The sequence below is a fragment of the Mobula hypostoma genome, chromosome 22 (assembly GCF_963921235.1).
Source record: "Mobula hypostoma chromosome 22, sMobHyp1.1, whole genome shotgun sequence".
NCBI lineage: Eukaryota > Metazoa > Chordata > Chondrichthyes > Myliobatiformes > Myliobatidae > Mobula > Mobula hypostoma.
In genome coordinates, this window is record NC_086118.1 from 2,215,812 (window position 1) to 2,242,156 (window position 26,345).

At 45.4% G+C, this 26,345-nt stretch overlaps 1 protein-coding gene across 3 annotated transcripts in view; it reads left to right on the top strand.

Moving 5' to 3' along the window:
- Positions 1–6,234: 6,234 nt before the first annotated feature.
- unc13d (unc-13 homolog D (C. elegans)) overlaps positions 6,235–26,345 on the top strand; it is a 197,824-nt gene continuing 177,713 nt past the window's right edge. For 2 of the 3 annotated variants that reach the window (XM_063030886.1, XM_063030889.1), the window contains exons 1-2: positions 6,235–6,450; positions 21,633–21,689. In XM_063030886.1, the coding sequence (XP_062886956.1) occupies positions 21,633–21,689 (57 nt within the window). In that variant the 5' untranslated portion in view covers positions 6,235–6,450. Of the gene's footprint in view, positions 6,451–6,481; positions 6,546–21,632; positions 21,690–26,345 lie in introns of those variants that run through there. The other variant, XM_063030887.1, reaches the window with a different exon arrangement.

The following is a 26,345-nucleotide window of genomic DNA, read 5'->3' on the forward strand; positions in this document are numbered from 1 at the left end:
AGGATATGGCTTTTGAACTAGATTTGGCTAGGCTCTTGGACTCGACTTGGTTAGGTTCTAGGGTACGGAGCTGGGTCTCCTCCTTGGAGCGCAGGGCCCGGACCCTTCCTAGGACGCAGGGCCGGGATGACTGCTGAGGTAAACTGCCGAGGATTCGGATGGGGACGATCCAGCACAGGACGAGGAATCTCCAGCACTGGGCGTAGGGCTGGGACTCATACACAGAACATGGACACTAAACATGGGGACACAAAGAGACAGTTCCAAACCCAATGATAGATAGTTCCTTCTCTTGGCATGGCAAGGCTCCAGCCTTACTCCGGCGGTTGAACTTGATGAGGTTTCAGGCGGAAGGGGAAGAGAAGGGAACAGTCCAGCCAACAATCCCTGGTTTGCAGAGGTATTTATGTGCCATTCCGAAATGAGAATCAGGTGCCTCAATTAAGGCATCCAACAGAACAAGGGAGAAAACAAGAAAACCCGGAACAAGGATCGATGGACCGGAACGTGAACCGGAATGCGGACTTCATGGACTGGACCATGACACTGCAGTCCTTCCGGTGAAGGTGTTGTTGGAGAGGGAGATCCAGGATTTAGAAACAGTGACAATGAAGGCTGTACCTTCTATTTCCGAGGCAAGATGGAGAGGAAACCATAGGTGTTGCAATGTGTTTAAAGTCTGAAACCCTTACCTCTATTAGTGGTAAAGATATAGAACTCAGGAAGTGATTCACACTGCATGTGACGAGGACCCTCATTGTATGCTGATCCAGAAGATTAAGATGCAAGAGATCCGTGGTAGCTTGGTAGTTTAGAGTCGTAAATCCTCCTCTGCGCCCTTTCCAAAGCCTCCACATCCTTCCTATAATGGAGTGATCAGAAATGAATGCAGATGCAGTATAATCGGAGCTTTATAAATCTGCATCATAACTTCCTGACTCTTGAACTCAGTGTGTTAGCTAATAAGACAAACTTTCCATAGACCTTCTTAACCTTTTTAATGTGCCCATGGTCTGTTCTTCATCAAATCAGGCGGGAGGAGAAGATGGCAGCGCGACGCGCGCGCGCAGCTCTCCGGTGAAAATGATATAGTTTCTGTTAAATAGGGGCCGTGGACAATTCTGATCTGATGGCGATAGACATGAAAGCGCAGAGGAACATCTGGAAAAATTCTGAAATGCCAGTTCGCTGCTGTCGTTACTGTGTGATCGAGAATCTTCCGGAGGGAAGGCCTCAAAATCCCTGGCTTTGCCTGCTGCTGGTGACCGAGGCTGAGGTCGAATCATTCGGATAGAGATGGTGCTCGGTACTTGGTGTCGGAGGGCTGATCGGAGGCTCGAAGTTTTCGGACGACTCAGAGTCAGACTGTAGTCGGGCATGGCAGGGAGAGTTTTCTTCCTTCTCCCGTCTGCGTGAGATGTGGGATATTTGAGAGACTTTGGACTTTTTACTGTGCTCAGGGACTTCTTCATCAAGTTGTGGTATTGTTGCACTGTTGTAACTACATGTTATAATTATGTGGTTTTTGTTAGTTTTTCAGTCTTGGTCTGTCCTGTGTTTTTGTGATATCACACTGGAGGAATATTGTATCATTTCTTAATGCATGCATTACGAAGAACAGAACAGTACAGTATAGTATAGTACAGAACAGTACGGAACAGTACAGTACAGTATAGTATAGTACAGTACAGTATGGAACAGAACAGTACAGTATTGTATAGTACAGTACAGTATGGAACAGTATGGAACATTACAGTACAGAACTGTACAGTATGGAACAGTAGGGTACGGAACAGTACAGAACAGTACAGAATGGAACAGTATGGAACAGTACAGTATGGAATAGTACAGAACCGTATGGAACAGTATGGTACGGAACGGAATGGAACGGTATGGAACAGTACGGAACGGAACAGTACGGGACAGTACAGTATGGAACAGTACAGAATGGAACAGTATAGAACAGTATGGAACAGTATGGAACAGTTTAGAACAGTACAGTATGGAACAGTATGGTATAGAACAGTACACTATGGTACAGTACAGAATGGAACAGTACGGTATAGAACAGTACAGAATGCTACAGTACAGAATGGAACAGTATGGAACAGTACAGAACAGTACCGAACAGTACAGTATGGTACAGAACAGTACAGTATGGAAATGTACAGTACGGAGACAGGGACAGGTCCTTCAGCCCAGTGTCTGTTCTGCTGTCTGGGCTGACCCATCTCCAGCTGTTTCATGAATAAGTAGTTTCTGAATGACATATGTAACAGATCATAACATTGCAACAATTGGTGTATCTGCTATTGTGGACTGGAACTTCGATTCTGAATCAGCAGTCAGATATTGGGATTGGTTTGCTGTAGACACCACTGTCATTGGCCAAATCAAATGTACTGATGAATCAGCATATCAGAGGGAGATTGAAAATCTGGTTGAATGGTACCACACAACAACAAAACCAGTGAGCTGATTATTGCCTACAGAAAGAGGAAGCTGGAGATTCATGAGCCAGTCCTCGTTAGGGGATTGGACGTGGAGAGGGTCAGAACTTCAAATTCCTTGGCATTATCATATCAGACGATCTGTTCTGGGACCTGCACTTTAGTGCATTACAAAGAGGGCATCGCAGTGCCTCTTCTAAATTAGAGGTTTGCACAGATTCACAGTGTGATCTAAAACTTAGACGAACTTTTATAGATGCATGGTGGAGTGTATCCTCATTGGCTGCATTATGGCCTGGTATGGAAACACCAACGCCCAAGAACAGGGGAGCCTGGAAAAAGTGGCGACTGGAGCTGAGTCCATCACAGACAAAGCCCTCTCCACCATTAAGAAAAACTACAAGGAGCACTGCCACAAGAAAGCAGCACCCATCATCAAAGACCCCCACCATCCAGTCCATGCTCTCTTCTCGCTGATGCCATTGGGAAGGAAGTACAGGAGCTTTAGTTCCCACACCACCAGGTAGTATTCTTCAATCTTCAGACCCCTGAACCAATGAGGATAACTTCACTTACCTCAGCTCTAAACTGATTCCACAACCTATTGTCTGACTTTCAAGGACTCTACAATTCATACTCCCAGTATTATTTATTTACTTATTTATAACTTTATTTTGTATTTGTCTTGTTTTGTACATGGTTCTTTGCCAGTCTTTACTTGTAATTGTAAAGTCTTTACTTAAATTGTAACTTTTAATTGTTTCTTTTGTATTTCTTGGTTCTACTATGAATTCTAGCAGGAAAATGAATCTCAGGGTGCTATATGGTAACATATACACAGTTTGATAATAAATTTACTTTTGAACTTTGGTACACTGGCTTAGGGACAGTGATGTACCATTTGTACTGATGGCATGTCGGACCAGTGACCTGGGTTTGAATCTGATCCCTATTGAAGTTTGGACATTCTCCCTGTGGATTCCCTTTTCCTTCTAAAACCCGAAAAGGGTTGTGGGTGGCTTAATTTACTGCTATGAATTCCCCCCCCCCCACCACCCAAGTGAAGATATTTGTCTTTTTTTGACAATGATCAACTGAAAAAGATTCTTTTGTGTCAAAGTGAAAACAGATCACTATAAAGTGATCTAAATTAGTTACAAATTAAAACACAAAATAATTGATTGCTTAAGTAGTCAGCCCCTTTAATATGGCACACCAAATCATCACTGGTGCAGACAACTGGTTTTCAAAGTCACATAATTAGTTAACTGGAGTTCACCGTGTGCAGTCAAGGTGTTTCAATTGATTGTAGTAAAATTACCCCTGTATCTGGAAGGTCCAACTGCTGGTGCGTCAGTATCCTGGCAAAAACTACACAATGAAGTCAAAAGAACTCTCCAAGCAGCTCTGTGAAAAGGTTATTGAAAAGCACAGGCCAGGAGATGGATACAGAAAAATTTCCAAGTTACTGATCATCTGTTGGAGTCAAGTGGTTAAGTCAATTATCATGAAATGGAAAGAATATGGCACAACTGTAAATCTGCCTAGAGCAAAATCTGAGCGACTGTGCACGAAGGGGCTATCAAGAGGCCTATGACAACTCTGGAGGAGTTACAAGCTTCAGTGGCTAAAATGGAAGAGACTGTACATACAGCAACTGTTGCCCAGGTGCATCACCAGCTGTAGCTTTATGGGAGAGTGGCAAAGAAAATCACTGTTGGAAAAAAAACTCACGTGAAGTCTCAGCTAGAGTTTGCCTGAAGGCATGTGAGAGACTCTGAAGTCAGCTGGAAGAAAGTTCTATGGTCTGATGAAACCAAAATTGAGCTTTTTGGCCATCAGACTAAACACTATGTTTAGCATCAGCCAAACACCGCACATCATCAAAAACACACCATCCCTCCCATGAAGCATGGTGGTGGCTGCATCATGCTGTGGGGATGCTTCACTGCAGCAGGCCCTGGTAGGGTTGTGAAGGTAGAGGGTGAAATGAATGCAGCAAAATACAGGGAAATCCTGGAGGAAAACCTGATGCAGTCTGCAACTTGTGAGATTTGTTTACCAGCAAGACAATGACCCCAATAATAAAGCCAAGCTACACAGCAATAGCCTAAAAACAACAAAGTTGATGTCCTGGAGTGGCCAAGTCAGAGTCCAGACCTCAATCCAATTGAGAATTTGTGGCTTGACTTGAAAAGGGCTGTTCACTCATGATCCCGATGCAATCTGACAGAGCTTGAGCAGTTTTGTGAAGAAGAGTGGGGAAAATTTGCAGTGTCCAGATGTGCAAAGCTGTTAGAGACCTATCCACACAGACTCAAGGCTATAATTGCTGCCAAAGGTGAATCTACTAAATACTGACTTGAAGGAGGTGAGTAATTATGCAATCAGTTATTTTGTGTTTAATAGTTGTAATAAATTTAGACCAATTTGTAGAAACTTGTTTTCACTTTGACATGAAAGAATCTTTCTGTTTATCAGTGTCAAAAAAACCAAATTAAATCCACTGTGATTCAATGTTGTAAAACAATAAAATATGAAAGCTTCTGCGGGGGGGAGGGGAGGTGAATACTTTTTATAGGCACTGTACATGGTGTACATAGTTTGAAAACTGGCACAGGCTGTAAGGTAAATAAGGAAATATAATAAAAGTCAAAATGCCAGATATTAAGATGGTAACAACATAGCTTTGGATTGTTACGTTAGGATTGAAAAAGCAGTTACTGTCTTTGGTGAAGCCATATTAGGACTGTTTATTCAATTATTACATAGGTATGTACGGTAATTCACAAATCAGGTCATTGGATTGGTAGATGAGGACAGAATACAGCATAGCTCTGATGAAGGGTCTCGGCCAGAAACATTGACTGTTTATTCCCATTGGCCGATGCTGCCTGGCCTGACCTGCTGAGCTCCCCAGCACATTGTGTGTTTGGCTCAGGACAGAGTTGATGCGTGACCATATGAAGGTGGTACTTCAATATTCTTGCTCTGTTTGTCCGTCCCAAGGCTATCACAATGAAGAAAATGGAGCAGGTGTAGCGGTAAGTCTGGTGGGAAAGATAATGAAGAGGTGAAAATTACCCACAATTTCAGGGTGCACAGACAGTTCCACCTCCTGGGATGAGATACCTTAGCTGGATGATACAAGAGAGACTGCAGATACTGGCAATCCGGAGCAATACCCACAGAATACTGGAGGAAATCACCAGTTTAGGGAGCATCTGTGAAGGGGAAGAAACAGTCGATGTCCTGGCCTGAAATGTTGACTGTACGTTTCCCGATATAGATGCTGCCTGATACGCAGAGTTCTTGTAGCATTTTGGGTGTGTTAGCTGGATGATAGTTCCGATACCATATCCGGTCTCAGTGGTGCTAAATAAAGGAGAAAAACACAGCTCTCTCCTTGTTCCTGATTGCTATTGAGTGTTGCCTGGGAGATGTTATGTTAAGACATATCACAATGCCTACACTGGCGGAATAGATCACTTTCAACTATACCCTTCTTGCTGCAGCAAACTGCAGATAATCTTGCTCTTGATCTTAGGAGGCAGGGCTGGGGATGAGTGGCAGGACAGTTTCATCAAGCAAGGAAATTGGGCAATGAAAGGTTTCTCCAGAAGGTTGATTAATAGCAGGAAGCTGCAGTTTGCACCCCCACCCCCGCCCCCCCAACCTCATGTGTCACATGTGCTCAGCATCTACTGTGCAGCTTACATTTCCTATGTAGCTTAACATTTCAGCAAAGATAGGTTTGTGGTTTCCGCTGATGATGGAAAGTATGTCACAAGCCAACACTCTCAACTGACTGCCTGCGTTTCTGACCGTCAACGGGACCATTAGCCACTTACTACAATGTGAGACATGTTCTCTTCATCAGTAGATGATCCCGCATTGAAGGAGCTGTGGTCAGCGTAGATATCCATTCGAATGCCTCATTTGCCGCTGTCGATTTTAAGAAGAGCCTATTGCTTGCCTTGCACCCACCTGACCAAGCAGAGTAAGTTGCCGTACACTGACAGTCTTGTACTGGGTCCGTGCTGACTGAATATTGAGTTGCAAGCTTTCATTTGGGACAGAGATATTGGTGGTGGGGTAAGTGTTACTCGTCCTCTGAGATGTGCTGGTTGGGTTTGGGCTCCGGATTCGTAACCCAGAAAGTAAACTTCCTCTCCTACCGAGTTGCCCGACTTCTCGCATGAGGGGGAAAGGGATAGGCCAGTATCTCACAGACGTTCTGTTGCTGCACTGGAATTTGACATCTCTTGGTGCATTGGTTAAGTGCTAATCAGCTGCTTCATGCATGAGGTTTAGGAATACACTGAATGCTAGTTAATAATTTTCATTGGGTAATGGCAGTGAGCATTGACAAATGGAAGGAATAAATACAGTGAGAAGGTGAAACATTGCAGGCAGTTACAGAACATGCTTCAAGACGGAGCTGAGATGAGTGGTTCTGACACAGCAGTCCTTGAGGGCTGAATGTAAGCACCAGTCCTAATTCAGCTCTCAATTTCCCGATCAGAATGAGGGGTGACGTGACGAGTTGATTTGAGCTGATTTCTGTAGGTACTGGTTGAGGTTGGACAGCGTTTCATTCTGGTCAAGTCGGGTGAGGGGTCTCTGAAGTGAATCTCTCAGCAGTTTTGCTGCTAATGCTAGACATGTGGAAGCTGGCCGCACCACAGGACAGTGTCATTGAACACATGCATGTGGACAAAGAATGAAAGGAGACTGACAAGTTCGCTGAGCAGTGATTAGGAGAAGGAATTTCATTGAAAGTCAATGGTTAAGCCATTTGTTGCCATCCAAAATCTCATTCCCATTCCCTGATTCCTGACCATTAGCTGGGTGAACTTAGAATGCAGATTAATTAGTGATCGGGCCTGTGTTCTTGTGTCCAGGCCTTGGCTAGGTTAATTAATGGACGTTAATTGCTATGGTTAGTTACCAATCCATTACTCTTGTACAGGATGACAACAGTGAAGTTATAAGGTGAATCACATTAACCTCGGCGTCTTTTTGTCTTCTCTTCTTCTTGAATTGTCCCTCAGGATCGAGGATGGCTCATTCCCACTCTTGTGGGTTCTGAAATGGCTAATGAAGCCAGTGTGGAAGGTGTTGATTCCTCCACAGGTGGGGCAGGAGGTGCCTGACAGGATGAGAGGGTGGGAAGCTTTTTGCCACTCGTGCAAGGCCTCTACGTATTGTGGATGGCTGGAGTCTACATTCTCAGTGCCCCCTGGATGACGCTTCTCCACGCTGAGTGGTCATGTTCCCAGCAGATGGAAGGGATTATGCTGTTCCTCACTGGAAGCTTTGAGTGTAATCTTTGGTCTGCCTGATAATCTGCTGCCCTGGCAGAGTTCAGAATCGTGTCTGTTTTAGGAGTCCAGTGTTGGGTGTACGGATGAGGCCCATCATCTTGACAGAGTAAATAAGGCCTTGAATTTGGGGCTGCTGATCTTGGGAGAGGACATGGATATTAGTTTGTTTACCCTTTCAGTGAACTCAGATGGCTTTGAGAGCCAGTGTTGGGTGGTACTTTTCATCAAAGTGTAAGTAGGTAGTCCAGTTCTCAAATGCTTAAAGAAAGGCAGAGATCACTTCTGCCTAGGAGAGCATGAGTTTTGTGTCAGATCTGAGGTGTTCATCTTTAAATTTAAAAATCATTTTTCTCATTGAAACAAAGACTTTCCTGGCACATTGAAGGTGGTGGTGGTGGTTGTCAGCATTAATATCTGCCGTCTCTGAACCTTGTTGTCCGGGACTTTGTTGTGAATCTTTGTTATCAGCGGGTTAGACGCTGCTGCAAGTGAGTTTTTCCAGTGCACTCTACAGAGATGTACTTGTGCATATGACAGTAAGCTCAGCTTGGACTTTCCATATCGCTGTGTGCTATGTGCAATGGGTGCTGTACTTGTGTGAGCCCTCGTATGGAGTGTGATCATCAGTGGGCCACTGGTTACACTCTCTGCCCTTACAGCTGCACCAGCAGCAGTCAGTGCCTGGGTCCAGAAGCTGAAAGCCTGGGGGACTGTTCTCCCCTTCTGCGGCGGGCAGCAGCTAACTCAACTCCTTGGGGCATTCTGAGCTGTGCCGGTAAATGCCACTGGCTACTGAACCCACATGTACCCTGTTATGTGTCTACTTCAAATGAAGAAGAGGGAGAATCAGTATTTTTACAGAACCTTCTGCAATCTGCTCATTAGTACTTCTGCAGGGTAGTTACACCTGTAACATAGGGAACACGACAGACAATTAGTGCACAGCAAACTCCCACAAACTAGTGCAATTATTTATTGGGAACTAAAGATTGTCCAGAACATCCAGCAGCTCCCTTGGCGCAGGGGAATGTGTCCAGGTAGTTGAGAGGCAGATAGAGCTCTGCTGAAAGTTCTATCTGGGGTTGGTGGTGGGCAGCAGGCTCTGTGAGACTCTATTGTGCGTTGAATTCCTGACTGTTGAATAAACCTTTGAGGTGGGTTCAGAGCTTGGAGCCTCCCATGGGATTATCCCTGTTGGAGAATATGTCCTCCACCCATGTTTCTGCTAGAATCTCTTTCGTGACAACACATGGGGGAAGTTGTCAGCAATGTTGTAACAGGTAGTGTACCTGATCTGAATGTGATTGGGTGGAGTTCCTACCTGCTTTTCTGCAGTACACTTCCCGGTTTGCAGTACCCTCTGTGGGCCACTATTACTGAATATTACCAGCTGGAGTATTAATTTGTACCATTAGAGCATTATCAACGGGTTAAGGTATTCCTTTGTCAGCTGTTTTGGGGCATTGCTTTTGTGCATGCTGTATTGAAGTGTTATCCCCTGGTGAAATGAAAGCAGAATGTTCTGGAACTGTCCAACAGCTCAGAAATGGCCGTGCAGAAAGAAGCTGAATTAATGCTTTAGGGTAATTACTTTATCGTGGTGAGGCCTCTGTTGGTCGGTCCAGGTCGGCCACAGATGTTACATCCCAGCCGTCTAGGTCCTCAAGCCTGGCAGTACGATATGGAGAGCAAGTTCCCCCTTTTCACACATCGGATAAACCCAAAGGGACAGCAGTTTGGCACCAGCAGCGTCGCAGGAGTTGCCGGTCAGCATTGAGCTCAATGTAGGACTGCCTTAGGGACTCCCGCTCCAGATATTTCCCCTCTGGGTTCACTCCTGAAGCCTTCCCCAGGAGTGAGTATAGCCAAAAGGCAGCAGAGGTTTGAGATAAAGAGTTTTCCTTCTCCTAGATGAGCTGCCAACCACAGCTGAAAATATCATCTGCCTGAAGCCACTGGTTTTAAGGCACCAGTAATCCACCTTTGCCCCTTCTCCTGTCAGCAGAAACAGTTCTGCTGGGCTTAGTAGCTAAGCCACACGTGAAGGCCCGGAGATGGACTCGGTTGTCAGGGGCTGTTTGAGAGGCATGCCATTAGGAGCGGGAGCTTGTCCCCATTACCACCCTCCCTCCCCCAGCGATAACATCCCTAAGGAACCACATTGTTATAAGGTACACATTAGAAGTTATGGTTTGCATGATATTACCGCTTTAATATTTTTTCTTTGTTGCATTGCCATTTCTCTGAGTGATCTGTGGTGGGACTATGTCGTTGCATTGTGTCAGATTTTTATGCAGCGCCTGTCATACATCTCAACAATTCAGTGGTCACTGCCGTTTCTGAGACCCTTCCCACTGAGACGCCTATGAGCTGCAATATTGGTGGCAGGGCTGGAGGTTGGGATGCGGGAAGAATCATCACTCCAAGCTCCCACTGTCCTGACTTGCAGTAAATCAGAGTCATAGAAAGATAGCCACAGAAATAGACCCTTCAGCCCGTCAAGTCTGCACTGACCATTAACATGCCCACATTAAATCTCTTATTTATTCTCCGCATTCCCATCATCTACCCCCCCCACCCCCACCCCCAGATTCTACCACTCACCCACACACTAAGAACAATTTTCAGCAGCCGACCTGCACACCTTTGACTGTGGAAAGAAAAGGGAGCAGCAGACATACCGCGGAGCAGATTGGGAGGCAGATTTTGGAAAGGTGCAAAAATAACAGGGTTGTTATCATGGGTGACTTTAACTTCCCTAATATTGATTGGCACCTGATTAGTTCCAGTGGTTTAGATGGGGCAGAGTTTGTTAAGTGTGTCCAGGACGGATTCCTGTCACAGTATGTGGACAGGCCAACTAGGGGGAATGCCATACTAGATCTAGTACTAGGTAATGAACCGGGTCTCTCAGCGGGTGAGCATCTGGGGGACAGTGACCACCACTCCCTGGCCTTTAGCATTATCATGGAAAAGGATAGAATCAGAGAGGACAGGAAAATTTTTAATTGGGGAAGGGCAAATTATGAGGCTATAAGGCTAGAACTTGCGGGTGTGAATTGGGGTGATGTTTTTGCAGGGAAATGTACTATGGACGTGTGGTCGATGTTTAGAGATCTCTTGCAGGATATTAGGGATAAATTTGTCCCATTGAGGAAGATAAAGAATGGTAGGGTGAAGGAACCATGGGTGACAAGTGAGGTGGAGAATCTAGTCAGGTGGAAGAAGGCAGCATACATGAGGTTTAGGAAGCAAGGATCAGATGGCTCTATGAGGAATATAGGGAAGCAAGAAAGGAGCTTAAGAAGGGGCTGAGGAGAGTAAGAAGGGGGCATGAGAAGGTCTTGGCGAGTAGGGTAAAGGAAAACCCCAAGGCATTCTTCATTTATGTGAAGAACAAAAGGATGACAGGAGTGAAGATAGGACCGATTAGAGATAAAGATGAGAAGATGTGCCTGGAGGCTGTGGAAGTGAGCGAGGTCCTCAATGAATACTTCTCTTCAGTATTCACCAATGAGAGGGAACTTTGATGACAGTGAGGACAATATGAGTGAGGTTGATGTTCTGGAGCATGTTGATATTAAGGGAGAGGAGGTGTTGGAGTTGTTAAAATACATTAGGACCGATAAGTTCCCGGGGCCTGATGGAATATTCCCCAGGCTGCTCCATGTGGTGAGGGAAGAGATTGCTGAGCCTCTGGCTAGGATCTTTATGTCCTCGTTGTCCATGGGAAGGGTACCGGAGGATTGGAGGGAGGTGAATATTGTCCCCTTTTTCAAAAAAGGTAGAAGGGATAGTCCGGGTAATTATAGACCAGTGAGCCTTACGTCTGTGGTGGGAAAGCTTTTGGAAAAGATTCTTAGAGATAGGATCTATGGGCTTTTAGAGAATCATGGTCTGATCAGGGACAGTCAGCATGGCTTTGTGAAGGGCAGATCGTGTCCAACAAGCCTGATAGAGTTCTTTGAGGAGGTGACCAGGCATATAGATGAGGGTAGTGCAGTGGATGTGATCTACATGGATTTTAGTAAGGCATTTGACAAGGTTCCACACGGTAGGCTTATTCAGAAAGTCAGAAGGCATGGGATCCAGGGAAGTTTGGCGAGGTTGATTCAGAATTGGCTTGCCTGCAGAACGCAGAGGGCCGTGGTGGAGAGAGTACATTCAGATTGGAGGATTGTGACTAGTGGTGTCCCACAAGGATCTGTTCTGGGACCTCTACTTTTCGTGATTTTTATTAACGACCTGGATGTGGGGGTGGAAGGGTGGGTTGGCAAGTTTGCAGACGACACAAAGGTTGGTGGTGTTGTGGATAGTGTAGAGGATTGTTGAAGATTGCAGAGAAATATTGATAGGATGCAGAGGTGGGCTGGGAAGTGGCAGATGGAGTTCAACCTGGAGAAGTGTGAGGTGGTACACTTTGGAAGGACAAACTCCAAGGCAGAGAACAAAGTAAATGGCAGGATACTTGGTAGTGTGGAGGAGCAGAGGGATCTGGGGGTACATGTCCTCAGATCCCTGAAAGTTGCCTCAGAGGTAGATAGGGTAGTTAAGAAAGCTTATGGGGTGTTAGCTTTCATAAGTCGAGGGATACAAGTTTAAGTCGTGGGGTAATGATGTAGCTCTATAAAACTGGTTAGGCCACACTTGGAGTACTGTGTCCAGTTCTGGTCGCCTCACTATAGGAAGGATGTGGAAGCATTGGAAAGGGTACAGAGGAGATTTACCAGGATGCTGCCTGGTTTAGAGAGTATGCATTATGATCAGAATTTAAGGGAGCTAGGGCTTTACTCTTTGGAGAGAAGGAGGATGAGAGGAGACATGATAGAGGTGTACAAGATAATAAAAGGAATAGATAGAGTGGACAGCCAGCACCTCTTCCCCAGGGCACCACTGCTCAATACAAGAGGACATGGCTTTAAGGTAAGGGGTGGGAAGTTCAAGGGGGATATTAGAGGAAGGTTTTTTACTCAGAGTGGTTGGTCCGTGGAATGCACTGCCTGAGTCAGTGGTGGAGGCAGATACACTAGTGAAGTTTAAGAGACTACTAGACAGGTATATGGAGGAATTTAAGGTGGGAGTTATATGGGAGGCAGGGTTTAAGGGTTGGCACAACATTGTGGGCCGAAGGGCCTGTACTGTTCTATGAATGCCCTGTGGTCACAGGGAGGTTGTGCAAACTCCACACAGAAAGCACAGAGGGTCAGGATTGAATGCAGGTCTCTGGCACTGTGAGGCAGCAGTTCCATGAAAGCTGTGGCACATGTTGTTCATCACTTGGGCAAGATTGTAGAATTCTTTTTCCTGCCATTGTGGCAGACCAAGTGGGTAAACACTACAGTGGTTCGAGGCCAGTTACAATCGGACAGGGATAACCACAGCGAGAGATAACCAAGGCAAGTTGCATGAACATGTGAATACTACCTCACTATTCCTTTTCTGCAGAATTTATTTATTTTATTTTTTATTGTAACGTAAAGCTTTGTTAATGTATTTCTCTGAAATGCTGCCACAAGAACAACATTTCACAACAGCTGGGTGTGTAATGGATAAAGGTGATGAGGTTAGAGCATGGTTCAGTACATACAACTAGATGTTGTGGCCATTACTGAAACTTGTTGAGAGGGGGGCAGGAATGGGTGATTAATGTAGCATGTTTTATCAAACTTTAAAAAAGCTAGAGAGGGTGGAGTTACACTACTAATCAGGGACAATATCACAACTGCACTCAAGGGAGATGTAATGGAGGGTTCAGACATTTGGGTAGAACGCAGGAATAGGAAGGGTGCACTAGTACTGATGGGATTGTACTACAGACCCCCTAATAGCCACTGGGACATTGAGGAATAAATACGTAATTAGATTAAGGAAATGTGTAAAAAATAATAGGGTTGTTGTCATGGGAGATTTCAACTTCCCTAATATAAACTGGGGCCGCCTTGGTGTAAGGAGTTTAGATGAGGCAGACTTTGTTAAGTGTATCCAGGGAGGTTTCTTGCATTGGTTTGTGTACAGTCCAATGAGAGGGGGAACTGGACTGGGCCTGGTGTGGGTAACGAGCTTGCCCAGTGACTGACCTTTCAGCGGGTGAGCAGTTCGGGATCAGTGACCACAACTCCTGTACTTTCAGGATAGCTCTAGATAAGGTCCTTGTGGAAGAGAGTCTTAAATTGGAGGATGGCAAATTAAAAGCACATTAGGTAGGAACTTAGAAACATTGATTGGGAATTAATTTCATGCACATCTGCTCTCACCCCATCCTCCCACCACCCCAGGGTTCCCCTGGTCCTCACCTACCACGCCACCAGCCTCCGGGTCCAACATATAATTCTCCGTAACTTCTGCCACCTCCAACAGGATCCCACCACTAAGCACATCTTTCCCTCCCCCCCCCTCTGCATTCCGCAGGGATCGCTCCCTACGCGACTCCCTTGTCCATTCGTCACCCCCATCCCTCCCCACTGATCTCCCTCCTGGCGCTTATCCTTGTAAGCGGAACAAGTGCTACACATGCCCTTACACTTCCTCCCTTACCACCATTCAGGGCCCCAGACAGTCCTTCCAGGTGAGGCGACACTTCACCTGTGAGTCGGCTGGGGTGGTATACTGCGTCCGGTGCTCCCGATGTGGCCTTCTATATATTGGCGAGACCTGACGCAGACCCGGAGATCGTTTCGCTGAACACCTACGCTCTGTCCGCCAGAGAAAGCAGGATCTCCCAGTGGCCACACATTTTAATTCCACATCCCATTCCCATTCTGACATGTCTATCCATGGTCTCCTCTACTGTAAAGATGAAGCCACACTCAGGTTGGAGGAACAACACCTTATATTCCGTCTGGGTAGCCTCCAACCTGATGGCATGAACATTGACTTCTCTAACTTCCGCTAATGCCCCACTTCCCCCTCGTACCCCATCTGTTATTTATTTTTATACACACATTCTTTCTCTCTCTCTCCTTTTTCTCCCTCTGTCCCTCTCACTATTCCCCTTGCCCATCCTCTGGGCTTTTCCCCCTCTTCCCCCTTGTCTTTCTCCCTGGACCTCCTGTCCCATGATCCTCTCATATCCCCTTTGCCAATCATCTGTCCAGCTCTTGGCTCCATCCCTCTCTCTCCTGTCTTCTCCTATCATTTCGGATCTCCCCCTCCCCCTCCCACTTTCAAATCCCTTACTAGCTTTTCTTTCAGTTAGTCCTGACGAAGGGTCTCAGCCTGAAACGTCGACTGTACTTCTTCCTAGAGATGCTGCCTGGCCTGCTGCGTTCACCAGCAACTTGGATGTGTGTTGCTTAATTGGGAACACCTTTTCTCTAGCAAGTTCACATCAGACATACGGAGGGTGTTTAAAGATCAATTGCACAGAGTGCAGGAAAGATTTGTTCCTGTTAGAAGGAAGGATGGGGATGGAAAGATAAGAGAAGCTTGGATGTCCAGAGAGGTGACAAATTTTGTCAAGAAGGAAAAGGAAGGTGTGTAAAGCTTCAGAAGTTAGGATCAAACAAAGCAGACGAGTATAAAGAAGCCAGAAAAGAACTAAAGAAGGGAATGAGGAAAGCCAGGAAGGGCCATGAAAAGCCCTTGGCAAGTAGGATTCAGGTGAATCCCAAGGCATTCTCTACATACATCAAGAGTAAGAGAATAACTAGGCAGAGGGTGGGGCCACTCAAGGACAAAGGGGAATATTGGCTTGAGTGCAGAGAATGTGAGTGAGTACTTTGCTTCAGTATTTACCAGAGAAAATCATATATGGGGGTCGGAGATATCAGTGCTGAGTGTGTAAATACATTAGGGCATTTATAGGTCAAGGAGAAGGAAGTGTTGGGCCTCCTAATGAGTATTGAGGTGGATCAGTCCCCAGGGCCTGATGGGATTTACCCCAGGTTATTGACGGAGGCAAGAGACAAGATTACTGGGCCTTTGACCAGGATCTTTCTGCCCTCTCTAGCCACAGGTGAGGTCCCAGAGGACTGGCAAGTTGCTAATGTTGCACCTCTATTTAAGAAAGGAACAAGGGAAAATTCTGGGAACTATAGACCAGAGAGTCTCACGTCAGTTGTGGGGAAGTTGCTGGAGAAAATTTTTTAGAGATAGGATATATGAGCATTTGGCCTAGTTAGGGAGAGCCAGCATGGCTTTGTGCAGAGCAGGTCATATATTACCAACTTGACTGAGTTTTTTTGACGAGGTGACGAGAGAGATTGATGAGGGTAGGGCAGTGGATGTTGTCTACATGGATTTTAGTAAGGCATTTGACAAAGTCCGTCATGGGAGGCTAATCTAGGAGATTAAGATGCATGGGGTCCATGGCGAATTGTCTGTTTGGATTCAGAACTGGCTGCATATAGAAGACAGAGGGTGGTGGTTGAAGGTTTTTATTCGAGCTGGATGTCTGTAATTAGTGGTGTTTTGCAGGGATCAGTGCTGGGACCTCTGCTGTTTGTGATGCCTATAAACGACCTGGATGAAAATGTAGATGGGAGGTTAGTAAGTTTGTGGATGATAGCAAGGTTGGTGGAGTTGTGGATAGTGTAGAAGACTTGCAAATAATACAGCATGATGTGGACCAGTTGGAGATATGGCCTGTGAAATGGCAGATGGAGTTGTACACAGATGAATGAGGTGCTGCACCTTATAGGGCAATTGCAAGGAGACAGTACACTGTTAAGCACAAGATCCCTAACAGTGTTACTGAGCAGTGAGATCTTGAGATTCAAGTTCATAGCTCTTGGAAAGTGGCTACACGGATCGATAAGGTGGTTAAGAAGGCTTATGGAATACTTGCTTTATTAATCAAGTTATTGAGTTCAAAAGTCAGGAGGTTCTGTTGCTACTTTATAAAACTCCGGTTAGGCCACATCTGGAGTATTGCATACAGTTCTAGATGTTGAGGCTTTGGAGAGGGGGCAGAAGAGGTTTACCAGAATGCTAACACGAGGAATTCTGCGGATGCTGGAAATTCAAGCAACACACATCAAAGTTGCTGGTGAACGCAGCAGGCCAGGCAGCATTTCTAGGAAGAGGTACAGTCGACGTTTCAGGCCGAGACCCTTCGTCAGGACTAACTGAAAGAAAAGGTAGTAAGAGATTTGAAAGTGGGAGAGGGAGGGGGAGATCCAAAATGATAGGAGAAGACAGGAGGGGGAGGGATGGAGCCAAGAGCTGGACAGGTGATTGGCAAAGGGGATATGAGAGGATCATGGGACAGGAGGCCCAGGGAGAAAGACAAGGGTGGGGGGGGGGAAACAGAGGATGGGCAAGGGGTATAGTCAGAGGGACAGAGAGAGAAAAAGGAGAGTGAGAGAAAGAATGTGTGTATAAAAATAAATAACGGATGGGGTACAAGGGGGAGGTGGGGCATTAGCGGAAGTTAGAGAAGTCGATGTTCATGCCATCAGGTTGGAGGCTACCCAGACGGAATATAAGGTGTTGTTCCTCCAACCTGAGTGTGGCTTCATCATTACAGTAGAGAAGGCCGTGGATAGATGTCCCATTCCCATTCTGACATGTCTATCCACGGCCTCCTCTACTGTAAAGATGAAGCCACACTCAGGTTGGAGGAACAACACCTTATATTCTGTCTGGGTAGCCTCCACCCTGATGGCATGAACATTGACTTCTCAAACTTCCGCTAATGCCCCACCTCCCCCTCGTACCCCATCCGTTATTTATTTATATACACACATTCTTTTTCTCTCTCCTTTTTCTCCCTCTGTCCCTCTCACTATACCCCTTGCCCATTCTCTGGGTTTTTCCCGCCCTCCCCCTTTTCCTTCTCCCTGGGCCTCCTGTCCCATGATCCTCTCATATCCCCTTTGCCTATCACCTGTCCAGCTCTTGGCTCCATCTCTCCCCCTCCTGTCTTCTCCTATCATTTTGGATCTCCGCCTCCCCCTCCCACTTTCAAATCTCTTACTAGCTCTTCCTTCAGTTAGTCCTGACGAAGGGTCTCGGCCTGAAATGTCGACTGTACCTCTTCCTAGAGATGCTGCCTGGCCTGCTGCATTCACCAGCAACTTGGATGTGTGTTACCAGGATGCTGCCTGGTTTAGAGGGCATGTGCCATCTTGAGAGACTGGATAAATCTGGGGTGTTTTCTTCAGAGCCCTCTGGAGGCTAAGGGGAGATCTGATAGAGGTTTTCAAGATTATGAGAGGCCTAGATACAGTGGACAGCGAATAATGTTTCCCAAGGTTGAAATGTTTAATTCCAGGGGGCATGTATTGAAGGCGAAAGGGGGTAGATTTAAGGGGGATGTGAGGGGAAAGTTTTTTTTTACTTAAAGTTGTGGATGCTTGGAATGCACTTTCTAGTATGGTGGTAGCGGTAAATACATAAGAGGTTTTTAAGAGTTGTTTTGATAGGCACATGGATTTGAGGAAGATGGAGGGATACATGGTGCACGTAGGAGGGTTTAGTTATTTGGGTGTTTTCGATTTGGTTTTTAGTGGGTTCAGCACAGCATTATGGGCCGAACGGCCTGCTCCTGTGCTGTGAATGTACATTAATTGTTTTGGATATCAATGTCGGAGGTATGATTAGTAAGTTTATAAACAGTAGCTTTGATAGTTTTAAAGGTAACAGGATGATATTGAACAGTTGGTGTAGAACAAGGGCAGTTGGAATTTAATCCTGATAGATTTTGGGAGGACTAGTAATGGTAGAACATACACAATGACTAGCAGAACTCTGGAGAATATTAAGCAATAGAGGGACCTTGGTGGACAAGGCCATGATTCCCTGAAGGTGGCAATGCAAGTAGATATGATCATGAGGAAGGCATATGAGATTTCATTGGTTTGGGGAACAGGATATAAGACTAGGAAGGTTATGGTACAACTTTGTAAAACATGGGTGAAGCCACAGTTGGAGGACTGTGCACATTTCTGGTCACCACGATAGGAAAGATACGGTTTGCTGGAGATGATACAGTGTCAGATTCTCGCTGTGTTGGGCACGTGGCCAAGTGGTTAAGGTGTTCTGAAGATCGCTAGTTCAAGCCTCAGCTGTGGCAGCGTGTTTGTGTCCTTGAACAAGGCACTTAACCACACATTGCTCTAGTGTCTGTGCAAGGAGTGGCGCCCCACACAGACTTCCAATCTGTGTCTTGTAAGGCATGAAAATGTCCGACACAGGCCTCTCATGGTCTGAGTCGACGTCCCCTCCTCTCCCCCTCCCCAGATTCTTGCTGGCCGGACAGTTTCAGCAATAAATGTGCTGGGTTTGTTTTCCCTGAGAGGGGACCTGATGGAGGTACAAAATTATGAGGGGCATAGAAAGAAGGAATCTTTTCACCTTGTCAGTGGTGTCTAAAACTAGAGGGAATAAGTTTAGAGTAAGGAAGACAGTCTTAGAGGAGATCCGAGGAAGACTTTTTTCACCCTGGAGGTTATTGGAACCTACCTGAGTGTGTAGTGGGACAGAGGCTCTCACAACATTTAAAAGCATGAGATGAGCACATGAATCAAGGCATAGAGTCTGCAGACTGACTTTGGTACCATGGATCTAGTGCATGGCGATGATTGGTATGGACAGTGTGGGCCGAGGAGACTCTTTTGGTGTTGTATGACTCAATGAGCAATATCTTGCAAACTAGGGACAGTCATTCATTGGGGATCACCAAGGACAGTCATCACCAATTCAGGCAACTATGGTAATCAATTATTGGCAATAACCAAACCAGTTATCATCTTCTTAGGCAATTATAGATAGCGATATCTGAGGCCAGTAAGGATTTTTTCAGGTAACTAGAATAACTAATAATATGATAACCATGGCACCTTCCAGATAACTTGTAACAGGGGCACTTACAGTACCACCACCTCAGGTGACACTGATATCTGAGACATGTTACCACTTTCTTGGATAACCAGGGAACAAATCAATAATTAGATTAGATTAGATTATGAGGACGCTCAGTCCTCATTTATTGTCATTTAGAAATGCATACATTAAGAAATGATACAATGTTCCTCCGGAGTGATAGCACAAAAAAACCAAGACAAACCGAAGACTAACACTGACAAGACCACATAATTATAACATATAGTTACAACAGTGCAAAGCAATACCGTAATTTGATAAACAGCGGACCATGGGAATGGTAAAAAAAAAGTCTCAAAGTTCTGATCAACTCCCAATAGTCCCCGATAGCAGGTGGCAGAAGGAGAAACTCTCCCTGCCATAAACCTCCAGGCACCGACAACTGTCGATGCATTGGAAGCACCCGACCACAGCCGACTCTGAGTCCGTCCGAAAGCTTCGAGCCTCCGACCAGCCCTTCGACACCGAGCACCGAGCACCATCTCTGCCGAGCGCTTCGACCCCGCCCCGGCCGCCGAGCAACAAGCAAAGCCGAGGATTTGGGGCCTTCCCCTCCAGAGATTCTGGATCACACAGTAACAGCAGCAGCGAAACAGGCATTTCAGAAGTTTCTCCAGATGTCTCTCCGTTCTCTTACGTCTGTCTCCATCAAATCAGGATTGTGCACGGCACCCTACTTGACAGATTACAGATATCATTCTGTTAAATAGGGGCCGTGGACAATTCTGATTTGATGGAGACAGATGTGAAAGCACAGAGGAACATCTGGAAAAATTTCTGAAACGCTCTTTCGTTGTTGTCGTTACTGCGCAGTTGGGAATCTTTTGGAGGGTAGGCCTCAAAATCCCCGGCCTTGCCTGCTGTTGGCGACCGAGAAGGAGGTCGAATCGTTCGGATAAAGATGGCGCTGAGTACTCAGTGTCGGAGAGCTGATCAGAGCTCGAAGTTTTCGGATGACTCCGAGTCGGACTGTGGTCGGGTATGGCAGGGAGAGTTTTTCTTCCTTCTCTCCGTCTGCGTGAGATGTGGGACATTTGAGAGACTTTGAACTTTTTACTGTGCTCATGGACTTCTTCATCAAGTTATGGTATTGTTGCCCTGTTGTAACTATATGTTATAATTATGTGGTTTTATTAGTTTTTTCAGTCTTGGTCTGTCCTGTGTTTTGTGATATCACACTGGAGGAAATATTGTATCATTTCTTAATGCATGCATTACTAAATGACAATAAAAGAGGACAGCGTGTCTTCATAATCTAATCATTCACTGGAGAGACTGTGCAAGCTGTGTCGCGCTGCCATCTTCTCCTCCGTTAGGCATATTGAAAGTCAATTACCACCATTTTGGGCAAGGAGGGATAACCAAAGACTCGGGATAACTAAAACCTGTTTTCGCCTTGTTGGACAAACCGATAACTGCTGGTAGCCAAGGCCAGGTAATACCATCTCAAGAAATAAGGGATAGGTCAGTGACTCTAGGTAAACAGTGATTATGGACAACTATAACCAATAGTAGATAATAATCAAGGCAAGTTACGACCTTCTCAACCAACTAGGATTAACCAGTAACAATGAGTGAGCAGGGACAGTTATCATTTTTTTGGGATATGAGTTAAGCAGTAATTAGGGATGACCAAGGCTAGTTAAGGGATAACCGATGTCGGGAGGGCTTCAATTATGCTTTGTCACAGTACTGCTCAACTGTTCAACCAAATGTCCTTAATTTGATAAAGGAAATTGGCTGATTCAAAGTTTTATATTATTTTTTGACCCTGCATACAAGAACCTTCCAGATTTGACAGTTAAGTGGAAATGCTGAAACGGCCTCGGGAAATATCAGAACACAAATATCAAAATGTAGCTCAGGTGAGGCTCTGAGATTGTGGGCCTCAGGTGAATAACTTTTGTTTAATCTCATTTTGTGTTGATGTCATGCTGGAGAAAACATTTCTAAGATAAACTCTGTGTGTTCTTGGAATTAGCTGGGTACTGAATAAAGATCAATCTTACTGATTAGTAACATTATTCTACAGATGGAGCCGCAAGTCCCAAGTGAGAAGATACATTCTGCGCAGTTGTCCAGTGCAGAGGTAAATCTGTGTGTGTGTGTGTGTGTATCTTTATTGGTGAAGTGTTTGTGCTTTTGTTGTTGGTACATATGCACCTGTGCATTGTTGGAGTACACATTTTAAAGGCAGTTTGCAACAATAGTCTCTCTTTCTGATGTTGAATCTCCTGCCTAGACAGTATTTCTGGAAACTGCCTTTGCTTAGTGAAGTAGTGCTCACACAGTCCTGTTACATCAATGTGTTGCAACCCAGCCTCCAACCTGAGGGCTCCAGTGAGGTCTCAGTGCTGACAAAACCTCACCCTGGACAAACCTATGTTAAAATTACTTAAATCACTATCAATGATTGAAAGAATAAGAACTGTTCTATAAGTAAACTACGCCGCACATCAGAATGCGTAGAAATAGAGGTTCTGTCTCAATCCTGTTCACCTGGCCTGGAACATCTGGCGGCAAAACCTCGTCAATTTTATCTGCTGAAGGAACTTTCCACCATCATCCTGGTAGCAGTGAACATTTCACCACAGGCCAACGTCAGCCAGGCACTGGGCACATTTCACCACAGGCCAACGTCAGCCGGGCACTGGGCACATTCGACATCAGCCGGGCACTGGGCACATTCAATGTCAGCCGGGCACTGGGCACATTCGACATCAGCCGGGCACTGGGCACATTCAACATCAGCTGGGCACTGGGCACATTCCACCCTAGACCAATGTCAGGCAGGCACTGGAGAGTCTGAGCAGCGTGATCAGCAAGCACGAAACTGCATACCTGGATGTCTTCCCTATCATTGGGAGAGATTTTAACCAGGCCAGCTTGAAGAAGTCTATGAACAACTACCACCAACATATCACCTGTGGGAACCAGAGGAGGCAGCTCACTTGACCACTGTTATACCACCATCAGGTCCCTTACCGTGCCATCTCATGCCCCCACTTTGGAAAGTCCGATCACCTGCAGTACGTCTACTCCCAGTGCATTAGTAGAAGCTAAAGGCTGAAGCATCAGTGGTGAAGACCAAGAGGGTATGGTCAAAGCAGGCAGAGGAACACCTAAAGGACTGCTTTGGGTCAGGACAATATTCAGGAATTCATCTTTGAATCTGAATGAAGATGCCACAGTTGTCACCAACTTCATCAGGACTTGTGTGGTTGATTATGTGCCTTCAAGGACCTACCAGACATGCCCAGACCAAACACCATGAATGAACTAGGAGATTTGTAAACAAGAGAAAATCTACAGATACTGGAAATCCAAGCAACACACACAAAATGCTGGAGGAAATCAGCAGGCCAGGCAGCATCTATGGGAACGAATAAACAGTCGACATTTTAGCCAAAACCCTTCATCGGGACTCGAGAGGAAAGGTGATGGAGTCAGACTAAGGAGGTGTGGAGAGGGGAGGATGAAGTGTAAGATGGCAGATGATAGGTGAAATCAGGAGAGGGGAAGGGGTGAAGTAAAGAGCTGAGAAGTTGATTAGTGAAAGTGATAAAGGGCTGGAGAAGGAGGAATCTGATAAAGAGAGGACAGAAGACCATGGAAGAGAGAGAGGGTGAGGAGCGTCAGAGGGAGGTGATGGGCAGGTAAGGAAGACAAGTTCCCGGGAAGGATACGTGGCTGTGGTAGCATGTCTGGGTGAGCACGTGTTCGAAGAGTTGGAGAACAGCAGAGATCACAGAGGGAGAGCAGTGAGAGAGGGTTTCACTGAACTTCCGTTGTGCCCAACATGTTGATGCAATTATAGTGACTATATTTCATTAGGAGTGTGAAAAGATTTAGTACGTCATCAAAGACTTGCACAAATTTCTACAGAAGTATCATGGAGAGCATTCTAAATGGCTGCATTGCTGTGTGATGTGGAGGGGCCACTGCACAGGATTGGAAAAAGCTGCAGAAAGTTGTAAACTCTGCCAGTTCCAACATGCCTTCTCCAACCGTGAGGACAAGCCTGAAAAAGGTCCCCATCACCCAGGACAGGCTCTCTTCTCTGCTACCATTAAGGAGGAGGCACAGGAGCCTGAAGACACACACTCAATGTTTAAGGGATGGATCTCTCCCCTTCACCGTCCGATTTCCGAATGGACAATGAACCCATGAACAATACCTCAGGTTTTCGGCTTGTAGTTGTACCTTACAGTTTTTATTATTGTGTATTGCAGTGTACTGCTGCCACAAAACAACAGATTTCATGACATTTCCCACAGATATTAAACCTGATTCGCAATCCAATTCTGATGCCAAAAGCCAAATTAAAACTCTGTAAGAAAGTATTCAAAATATGAACAAAAATATAAAAGTAAAGAGCAATTTTATCTAGCTTCTCCTGGTAATGTAGGAGTTCCCTTTCAGAGAGCAGAATTTTCCTAGGCTGGGGCTTGGACTGGCATAGGGTGAGAGAGACATTATTTTACCTGTGACTGGGCTACATTGCCAAGGGTTCACTGGCATCCACCTTCATCACACCTTGGAATTTTACCGGATTTCTGTAAAGCTGTGACTTAGTTACCCAGCAGTGTCTGAGTGACTACAGTTCCTGTCGGAACCACTGGCCATGTCCCACTCATTCCATGCACCAGGGTGACCTTGGTAAGTTCTGCTCTGCAAATGCCCACAGGTATTTCTTCCTCTTTCTCCCAGAGCCTTGCTGCCAGGTACATCTCTCTGCAGTGGGTGTACGTGCAGACAGTTCCCTATGGACTTTGCGCACCAACTTTTAAAAGTGAGCTGGACCTATAGGGACTAGTCTGTGGAGCATGAAATTGTAACCCAGCAAGGGCCAATAACAGAAGCTTGGTGTAAGTGGTGCGCCATTGTTAGAGTGGGAGGCTTTGTCACAACTGGCTTTGGTGAGAGCAGGCAACGGCTAAGGGGCTGAATTGTTTGGAATTATTTGTTTGATTGAAGAACTTGAGCTGAAGAAATTAGGGCCAAAGAAATAATAAGCTAGGCGAGAAGAGGCTTGAGTAAGTGACCGAGGTGAGTGCAAAACTCAAAGGTTTCAGAGAGAAGGCACAGGCAAGAACATGTCAGGTTTTTCTTTGTTGTCTATAACCCCTTAGTCCTTAATTCAGTGTAGGCAGGATGGTAGGTGGAATGCCCCTCCAGTAAGATCAGAGTACCTAGAAGTCTCCCCGATGGCTACAGCTTGAGGAAGTGCACCCAAAGTCTGCTCCTGACTGACAAGGTCAGGGAACTAGAGCTGGAGCTGAATTTACTCGATCATCCAGGATGCTGAAAACCTCTTGGTTGAGTCTTTTACTGGGGCTTCAGTTAGCAGATGGGTGACCACCTGGAGAAGTAAGGGGAGTTAGCAGTCAGTGGAGGGTTTCCCTGAGGCCTTTCCCCTCAGCAACAAGTATACCCCTTTGGATACTGCTGGGGGGGGTGTGGGGGGAGGTGGAAATGGCCTATCTGTTTTTGCAAGATTTTTAATCTATTCAATATACATATACTGTCATTTATTTGAGTCTAAAAATTCTTGCGCCTGCTCCTTCGTACAAAACCATTTAAATGATCCATTTTCCATTGTGATTCTTAATCGAGCCGGAAAATGAAGAGAAGGGTTAAGATTTTGGCTGTAAAGCTCCGCCATAACTGTTTTAAACTTAACACGTTCTGCCATAACTTCTGATGAAAAAATCTTCAACGTTACGAATCTTCTGACCTTGGTAGTCAATCATACCTTTTCCACGGGCATCACGAATCAGACGGTCTTTCATTTGAAATTCATGGAAACATATAATGACTGATCTTGGTTTTGATTTTGAAGTCGATCCATAGATAGGCAATCTGTGAGCATGATCAATCAAAGACAGAGACTTTATAATATCAGGGAATAATTCCATCAAAAGGTTTGCAAAGAATTCTTTAGGATTATCTCCTTCCATTTGCTCTTTAAGTCCCAAGATTCGTAAGTTCTTCCTCCTACTTCTGATTTCCAAATGAATAATCTTCTGTCTCGGTATTTCATTGGACTTGGACTGTTTTTCATTCAGCTTTTGCAAATCATCCATTCTCTCGTCCAGTTTGGTAATAACTTCTTCATGCTCCTTTCTCTTCTTATCATGCTCGGTTAGAGTTGCTTGAATATCGTCTAATTTTGTACCTATTTGCTTAATTTCAGCGCTGATTTGTTGAGAATCAGCCGATGCTTCTTTTCTGAACTGTTGAAACTCCTCAGTAAGCTTTTGAATAGCTTCCAAAGCTGCTTTGGTAGTCATAGTAACATAATAGCCCGTCTAACAGTAGTATTTCAAAACGTTGGAGCACCAGCAGAGAGCTGTTACTCCATCAGCGGCCACCAGGCAAATCCGTTATAACTTATTAACTTCAAACTTTCTGCATAATCACTCAGAGTTGAACTGCACGTGCATGTAACAAGAGCTGTATAGCTCATCTCCGTCTACCTTAGGCCACGAAATTATCAATCACCCCTGCTGTGGACCTTTAAGAAAATGAATCTCAGGGTTGTACATGGTGACATAGATGTACCTTGATAATAAATTTACTTTGAACCATGGTTCCCATGCATCTTAATATTCTGCAAGAGCCTATCAAGAGGTACCCTGTCAAACACCTTAGTAAAATCCATAGTTCTATCTTTATCCATCACCCTTGTCTCCTCATCAAAAAATTCAATCAAAAATTCCAATCTTGGACTTCTGCTCTGGAG